This window comes from Thunnus albacares, chromosome 20 (assembly GCF_914725855.1).
Source record: "Thunnus albacares chromosome 20, fThuAlb1.1, whole genome shotgun sequence".
NCBI classification, from domain to species: domain Eukaryota; kingdom Metazoa; phylum Chordata; class Actinopteri; order Scombriformes; family Scombridae; genus Thunnus; species Thunnus albacares.
In genome coordinates, this window is record NC_058125.1 from 12,646,142 (window position 1) to 12,655,051 (window position 8,910).

General features: G+C 40.3%; 1 protein-coding gene across 1 annotated transcript; it reads right to left on the bottom strand.

Moving 5' to 3' along the window:
• Positions 1-1,398: 1,398 nt before the first annotated feature.
• Positions 1,399-7,916, bottom strand: si:ch211-136m16.8 (microtubule-associated protein futsch). The gene is made up of 6 exons (XM_044338420.1): positions 7,573-7,916; positions 2,367-6,056; positions 2,076-2,271; positions 1,900-1,979; positions 1,729-1,820; positions 1,399-1,618 (listed from the first exon to the last, which is right to left on the bottom strand). The coding sequence occupies exons 1-6, from the start codon at positions 7,630-7,632 to the stop codon at positions 1,558-1,560; spliced, it is 4,179 nt and encodes a 1,392-aa protein (XP_044194355.1). The 5' UTR covers positions 7,633-7,916; the 3' UTR covers positions 1,399-1,557.
• Positions 7,917-8,910: the final 994 nt, after the last annotated feature.

An 8,910-nucleotide genomic window follows, 5' to 3' on the forward strand; every position in this document is an offset into this window, starting at 1 on the left:
CTGTAGATACTATAAGCAATGCAGCAATGCAGTCCACACATTTCATCATAATCCCCCCCACCCCAGGCCATAAACAAACACACACACACACAAAAGAAAACAGTGCTTCGTTTATAAACAATTTACAACAAAGCTTTAAAAAAAACCAAAAAAAACTCTTTTTTGCATTTTGCATTTTCCAAATACGAGATAGAAGCTCTGACTAAAAATTTTACAAAGCATGTCCACAATTTTTGCTTTCCAATGACAACTTCTCTAGGGGAAGAGAATAATATATTTGATCATTAAATAAAGTGAAGTAGTTTTGTCTTTCCAACACAACAAAATCATGTTATTTCTGTCCTGTGCAAACTGTAAAATACTATTTATCGTAATCTGTTCTCTCTTATTCTACTATCTATTTACTTTCCACAATCCACAAATCGGTTCAAAAAATTTTTCTTCACTTTTGCTCAATGTAATGACCCTGAATTCCCATCTGATGCACATAAATAGCTTTGAAGTTCACACGCATCCCCTGATCATGGGCTGCATAATGGAGTATGTTTGAGGCTCTGAGCACATCCAAAGTATCAATGCTTTCAGCTCCTCCACACACATGCAGTCATGAACCCAGCCAACTTCAGTTAATTCTGTTTGTGTGCTCCAATCCCATAGATCTCCCTGTTAGAAATGAAGGTTATAAACTGAAGATGACATATTCACCAATAAGTGTCTCTGTCATCAAAATATTAATACTAATACCAACATAGAAATGTTTCGCAATTTTGTGTTTTACTTATTGAAAAAATCGTTACAATTGGACATGGTCATGTTGTGAAGCAGAGTAAAACTACATTCATATTGATTATTATTATAGTATGGATAGCAAATTAAAGGAAAAACATAATTGAGTGGAGAACAAGCATCTTTTGGAAGAATCAAGGTCATTCCTCCTTTTAATGTGTTATCAATTTGTAGGACGTATAAATTGCAGGTCCCTGTAGAAATGTTCAACTTAGTTTTTTCCATGTCATTTCATTATCTCCTTTCAGTTCAATGTACAATCATGTGGGCCCAAGACTGTAGAAATCACCTCACTCTCTATCAGATTAGTTTTCTTTAGCATTATCAGTTATGTTGAGACATTTATTCAGCAACATCTGTCAGCATCTCTTTTCAATAATGTCTATCTACCAACATAGAGTGTAATTATTTCCTCAATCTGTGTGGTGGTTTAATGGGCTCTATTCGCATTTCAACAGCAAATTACTTTTACCAACAAAAGCTGTGCTTTTCCTCTTTTTTTAACCTCTTGTGTATTGCTTTCTGTTTGAGATTTGATGCGATGATGATTGTGTGTGCTAAAAGCCCAAAGAAGCCAGGTATAACCACATTTTGCACAGCATGACAACACCATTGCTTTCAGTTACAGTTTATTACAAAAGTTAAACAGCGCAATATATTGAAATGATAAACAGTTCATTACTATATTCAGTTTGATAAATACACCAAAAAGAAATCATTTTTAATAATACATTCAGATATTTACACAAAGCATTACAATTCATCTTCCTCTCACTCTTTTGTGGTTTTCTTCAGTTTGGTCTTGAGCTCAGACATGAGTGGATTTCCAAATCTGCGGAGAAAACACAGAGAATGAAGAAATGTCTGAACACAAGATGCATTTCTTGTGCTGAATAAAACAATGTCAATACTCTGACAGCTTGTCTGTCTTCTTTTTTTTACCCTGGTTGTCTTGGTGGCATCCATTTAGGTTTTTGTTGCGCCTCATCTTGTTTGGGAGTGTCATCCTTCTCCTCTGGTTTTGTCTCAGATTCCTGTGGATATTGTGACATTTTAATGATACATATACTTCCACACGAGATAAAAGTAGCATTCAAAGGTTATCAATAGTACCTGTGATGAGGTTTCAGGGTTATTTTCATCTCTCACAACCCTTGGTGTCTTTTTTAAAACAGGAAAACCAGTGCCAAGCCCTAAAAACAAACATGAGTATTATTCACTGACTTTGAACAATAACTGGTCATAAAAGACACAAGATAGTGGCTTTCCACATGTTGTAAGTGACCTACCGGGCAGTTTTATTCCAATGCCCAAGCCTCCCAAAGGCACACCTGCAGGCACTTTGACTGGCAGACGTGTAGAAGGCATGGGTTCCACTGAAGGCATATGCAGAAGGGAGCGGGGATCTTTTGGCGGTCTCACGTTAGGGTTTTTCACAGCAATCCTTGACTTTTGAGGGGTGAAGTCCAACACAGGGACATCTACCTGCAATGATGGAAAAAAGTGTAGGTTATGAATACTGTCATATTTACTTTATTGAGACATTTTTATGGTTAAATATGTTAACTGAGAAATGATACCTCCATCTGATCCTCAGACTTTGTCCTCGACTGTTCTGCCACCTCAGCCCCGTCCAGCCCAGATGATGATTCAGCGATGTCTTCTGACCACAGGGCCTGTGGTTTGTCCAGTGAGGGCAGCTCTGCTAACTTTTTCTCTGATTCAACACAGGTTTCATCTTGTAAATCAGAATCTGTTGACACAATTCCCTCCTCTAACGAAGCCTCTGAGTCATTTCTAGATTGTTCTGAACCGATTTCGTTTAGAGAGTCTGACACGTTTGTCTCAAGGGGCTCGTCTTGAACGTTTGTTTGCTCTACATCATCATCTTCATCTTCAGGGTTCCTTACTTCAGCATCAATCTCTCTCTGTGATGCAGTTCCCATCTCAACTGATTCAACTCTTTCTTCTACTGTTTTTTCTTGCAATTTATCTGATTCCTGATCAGTGATCAATTCCTCCTCTTTCAGATACGATTGCCCTGCCTCAGCTGTTACTTCTATCAATAAATCCTGGGGTTCAGATGCAGGTTGTTTTATAGACAGTTCAGAGACGTTTGCTGATTCTGACATACTAGCCAACATGTCATCTGTGCCTTGAAATGATTCAGTGCTAGATGATTTCAGTAGCTGAGTTTCACTGTTTTCTGTTCCCAAATCACCAAGAGATTGGTCCAGAATTCCTGACTCTGCTGTTGATGAAGATATTTCTGTGTCACCCACTAATCCAGATCCCAGTGAATTTGACTCCCCCAACTGCTCCTTCTCCTTCTCTGACTGCATTTCTTCTTGTTCCTCATTTGATGGCTCGCTTTCAGTGTCCATTTGTTGCTCCTGTTGTTTTGTGCCAACAGTCTCCTCTGACAATGCAGTCTGTATCCACAAGTCAAGGATTTCCTCATCGATCACATCTGGACGTCCACTTACTGAGCTACCTGTCTCTTCAGCGTAACTCCCACCTGATTCATGCTTTTCCAGTTCTTCTGTTGACATTGTAGTCAAATGTTTTGGTCCTAACTCAGCTCCCATCGAATCTTCAGCTGTTTCAGTGTCTGTTAATACTTCCCCCAGTGCTTCACCTGATACTTGAACTTCTGTCTCCAACGTCTTAACTTGTAGCTCGGCTTTTATATGTGTAGATGATTCCAATCCTGCAATAGGAGTTTCTTTTTCATCAGTGTCTGTGGTTAGCTCAGTTGTCATTTCCACCACCTGAAGATTTAATATTTCCGTCTCATTTTTGTTCTGCGTTTCATCTTCTGCTACCTCCGCCTCAAACCCATAGCTTGTTTCTTCCATATCTATCCCTGCATCTTGCATTTCAATTGTTGCATCCTGTATTTCCGCAGTACAATCCTCAAGTAATTTAGGCTCCGTCTCAACTGACTGTTTCAGGAATCCGGATTCAGCAATATCTCCTAGGAAACTGAAGGTCCCGCTGGTGGAGTTTATGGCATTTACAGATTCATCATAGAAACTTATCCTCTGTTCTTCAGCATCGAGAAGTTTTAAAGTTTCATCAGCCACATCCTCATCTGCTCCTGTTGTCTCATGACCAACTCCAGCAGCGTCAGCTTCTCTGGAATCACATAAACCTTCATCTACTTCAAATTCAACCAAAAACTCTTCAGTCACATCTTGTTGCTCTTTTGTCGTCCCATCATTTGCTGAGCCAACGTGTGTCTCAAATTCCTTTTCTGAGATCCCCATCTTCATTGAGCTGTCCAATAATTCTGCTTCCTCTTGCACAAATAAGTGCCCTGATTCTTGAATTATTGGTTCAGCAAGTGGTTTCTCTGATTCTTGTGCATCAGTAATGCTCAGTATCCCAACATCCTCATCAAAGATATTCTTACTCTCCTCTGTTGTTGTAAGTCTTGAGTCGTGTTCCTCCTCCATACGCTCCCTCAACAATAAATAGTCAACCCCACTGCGGCTGCCACTGTTCTGAAGGATCTCTGGCTCCTCACTCTCCACCTCTTCTGGTAATTGGGTGGTCTGAATTTCCTCGTCATCTCCTCCTTCCAGGATCCTTTGTATTGTGTTTTCATATGGCCTAGGCTCATTGTTGTACTCAGGAACTCCCTCTTGGGTTTCCTCGCATGTTATAGAATTTAGCTCCTGCGACACAACAGCCCGGCCTTCAGATATACCCGGGGGAATATTTTTAAACTCTCCACTTATTTCCTGTCCAACCTCACCATCAGGTTTTACTGTAACTGCGGCGGTTGCACATGCTATTTCCATGCAACCTTCATTGTTGTCACTTGCACTGAAACGCCTCTCCTGTTCTGCTTCAGTTTTATTCCTGTCTACATCAGATTTTCCATCGATCACTGTCTCGTGGCTTTTCGTTTCCATATCATCTGTCTCTCTTGTTTTTGTTTGCACTTCAGTATCCTCAGCCACATGCTCTTGTTCTCTGTCTGTGAATTCAGCTTTGTGCAGCTCTGTTGTAGTGATCTGTGTGAGGTCCTCACTGCATCCAACACATGCAGTTATAATGTCTTCTTGACTGTCGTCTGTTACTGTGTCTACGTCATTTTCCTGCTCTGGGACTTCATCTGTTGTCTGGTTGTTTGACGTCTCTGCCAACTCATTGACATTTTCTTCCTCAATAACAGCACTATGCTCATCTTCATCCACTGCGCTCTCATCTTCCTCCTCTTTCTGATCCTCAGCTTTATCATATGCATATTCTTCACCTCTATCAGGCATCATCTGCTCTTGTCCAACAACTATTTGATCATCCTCTGACACAATGCCACTTTTGTCGTAAGCCATTAGCGCAGTGTCTGATGAGACCACGCTTGTGTCTCCTTCAAAATCTCTGTCAACATCTGACAACTCTTCACAGACAGAGGGCAGATTTTCAGCTTGTCTGTTGTTTTCATTTTCAGTGGCCAGCTGTAATACACCATCACTGTTTTCTACTTCTTCAGGTGTCACCGTTGTCTCCGCCTCCATGTGTGTGTTATCCTCCTCTTCTAGACTCAAGTTTACCTCAGTTTCTTCTGCCTCCATGCTGCAAACAGCATGTGAGTATTTGAAATCGTGCTCAACCTCACCCTGCATTTTACTGTCTTCTTCCTGTATTTGGATATTTGTCACCATTTCATCCAATTTTTGTTGATCCTGTTGTGTCATTGCCCCATCAGTCTCCTCTTCAGCACCAGCCTTTCTTCCACTTCCCTCCGTGTCTTCACTCATTGCATCATCCATAACGTTTTGTGACACGGTGTTTGCATGTCTTTCATATCGATCGTGCCCAAGAGTGTCCAATTTCCAATCTTCATTCTCTTCTTGTTCGTCTTCTCTTGTTCCTGCATCTTTAGCAATGAGCGAGCATGCATCATCATTTCCTGTTTTGGTAAACTGTCCCTTACTCATGCACTCACCTTCCTCAGATGCTTTGCCCTCAGCACCTCTACTCAGTAGGGTTTTATCCTGCATATTTTCTTCATCTGGCCCTAAGTCGATTTCTGTGGTGCAATGTTCCCAGGCAACAAGTGGCCGAGATGAGCTGAGCAGAGACACTGCCACAAGAGGCTGTTCTTCATCAACTTCCCCTCTGCAAGTGTCCCCCTCTGTGAGACCACAGTTAGCAGGCTCACTGTCAACTGCGGATTCCTGGAAGGAGTTTGGGTCATTTCTGACTATGTCAACGGGCTCTGGTCTGAGGAATCTGTTCACAGCTCCAGTTATATAGTACTGAGAAAGAGACAGGGAGAGAGAGAAGAAGACTTTTGATTTATTTGTTATCGAATTATCAACATTTGGTTTATATGTTCTCTTTTCTAATTTTTAAATAATATGTGCCTTGTGTAATATACTTTCTTACTTTATTTCACTATAGTTAATCACGTATTAATGTGCATACTATTTGTTGTATTTCTCTTGAAAAATTCTTAATTATCATACTTACAATATATAGTCAGAAGTATGTGGACATATACTATTTTGTACTGCAGTCTAAGGCTGATTTTTGTGGTTTTGGGTAGGGCCCTTACTTCCATTTAAGGAAAATCTTTATGCATACAGCATATGAGGCTATTTAAACAATAGAGAGCTTCCAGCTTTGCAGCAACAGTTTCCTTTCCTGTTCCAGCATGACAATGTCCCCGTGCACAAAGTGAGGTCCACAAAGAAAACGGGAAAGACTTACTCTGACAACAACAACCAACACCACTGGGATGAAGAGACATGTTTTTCACAGCAGATATAAATAATAACATTAATGATGGTAATCTGCAGTGTTTCATTTAATATTTTTTTGGACCAACTGGGGGCAAAGTAACAAGCTGTAGTCTATGCACAACACTGACTGTTTATCAACTTATAAAGTTAATATGATGAATGTATTATCCAAGAGTTCCCTGTTTACACATTCAGCAGCAACACCAGCGTTCATTATAATTAGTCTTCCAGCCATCTGTCCAATGTAAGACCAAAGTTCACTCTCCTTTTTGCTCAGTTTTGCTTCTCCACCAACTCCTGATGGAAATATCTGGCTCTTAAACTGCTCATTTCTCTACTATGTTCATCAGCTTGTCACAGACTTTGTTAGTCTGATCCTCAGGCTAGCTAACAGTGGTTTTATGAGAGCTTTTCTTTGGAAACAGGATTAATGAGAGCAATGAGAGGGAACCAAAACAGTGAAGTTGTCGGCAGCAAAGCAATTCTCGTTTGTCACTACTGGTGACACCTTTCATATTACATGTAGTCATATGACCCATTATTAACAAAAAAATTGATTAGAGCAGCTTTAAGTATCCCAGTAAACCCCCAAAGTTAGTCACCCTGCATAATACCAGAGGCTTATTGGCCAACATCAGTCTCCCTGTGGCTAGTTTAAAAAATCTAGAGGAAAGCCAGTCATATATGTATTGTTCAAGTGTCCACATACTTTTGGCCCTATTGTGTACATTTAAAACCTTGGGTAACGTGCTTTGGAAATAGTTACCTAATTATATTTGTGCCAAGGAAGCAAATCTGAACTTGGTTGAGAAAGAAATATCAATGTACAGTGTGTGTGTGTGTGTGTGTGTGTGTGTGTGTGTGTTTAGCTATGTGCGTAGCTATGTGTGTGCGCGCGCGCAGGGGGAGGAGGTAGGAGAGAGGTGGAGGGAGACGGGAAAGATGACTTAACATCCACATTTCACTGATTAAAATCTAATACATCATTTATCTCATTAGACGCATTGGTTCAGATATTACAGCGGCTCACCCATACGCTCCAGAAAGTCCTCTCAACCCTGGTAATGGGACTGGGACTGTCCGGATCCATCGTCAGATTTCCTCCTTGTTGACTCTTTGACCATCTGACTTTTTCTCTGGATGTGTTGACAAATCAGACCAGCTCAGTCCAAGCGTCCAATTTACCATCAACCTGAAACCGCCCAGGGAGTTGACATCTGCGTCAAAACGCGACAAATGGTTTCAACACCACTTATGATGATAGTCATAGTTCAGTTCCTTATACGGACAAATGCCCGGTGCATCATTATGAGGAAGAGGGTGATTAACACAGATGAGTCGCCAGAGCATCTACATCCGTGTGTTGCAGTTTGCGGATGTGCGCACACACAGCTTCTTATAAGCCAAGCCACAACAGTGTGCTGGTTTCTGAGCTGATGGGTGACAAACCGCTGTTTTTAAAATAGCTCTGCTTTCTCACAGTACGGGGTTGATGCATATATTCCTCACATTAGTAACAATCATGGTGGAAAGCTCCCATTTTCGAACATTTCTTCATAAATAATTTTGTAATGGTGAGGCTGTCATTAGACCAACTTCCCCAAGCAAACACACAAACAGATCTCAGTCCTCAAGGCAACCCCTTATAATTAAGTCTCTTAAATCTTTATTGGTCAGTTAAGACCCTTCTTTTAGATTTATTTATCCTTTATTTAGCCGGAAAGGTCCCATTGAGAGACAGTATCTCTGCCAGGGAGGCCTGGTCAAGATGGCAGCAGAAAAAAAATAAAAAGGTTTTATATAGAAATACATATGAAGACAGCTAAAGTCATAAAAAAAAAACACAAAACGTATAGGGATCAGGAGCTAAAAACATTGTTCTGTAAAAACTGATTTTAAGATATTTTTAAACAAGTCAAGAGATGGTTAAGATTCCAGTAAAGATATCAAGTTAAGTGTGCCTTGCAGCTCATTCCAAGCTTGCAGGCCGTGAAAGGAAAAGGCAGATTTACCCGGCTCTGTTCGAGTGGTTGGGACCATGAGGAGGATTTTCTCTGATGATTTAGTGTTATAGCTACTGGAGTAATAGTTCAGTAAGCTGGATATGTACTGCGGTAGTTTAGATATGTTGCAAATTTTTGTATTCATGTAGAATCATAATTGTTGAACCTATAATTTTGGCTGAAATCATAATATTTACTACAAGATTATTGATACAAACTGTATCTCCATGACAGCCAATGAGTATGTATGGATTTTACAGCATCACTGTGTAATCATAGCATACGGTAGAAAGTACACTGCTTGAAATATGTATTAAAGTTGCAACACAAGCTAGGCCTACACAAATCTAATTTCTAATTTGTTT

Bases quoted from the DNA above. Each gene is read 5' to 3' on its own strand.
- si:ch211-136m16.8 (XM_044338420.1), bottom strand. From the start codon at position 7,632: ATGGATCCGGACAGTCCCAGTCCCATTACCAGGGTTGAGAGGACTTTC. The intron at 6,057-7,572 runs GTGAGCCGCTGT...TCTCTTTCTCAG, and splicing joins GGACTTTCTGGAGCGTATGG to TACTATATAACTGGAGCTGT. The intron at 1,821-1,899 runs GTACTATTGATA...CAATATCCACAG, and splicing joins ACCCTGAAACCTCATCACAG to GAATCTGAGACAAAACCAGA.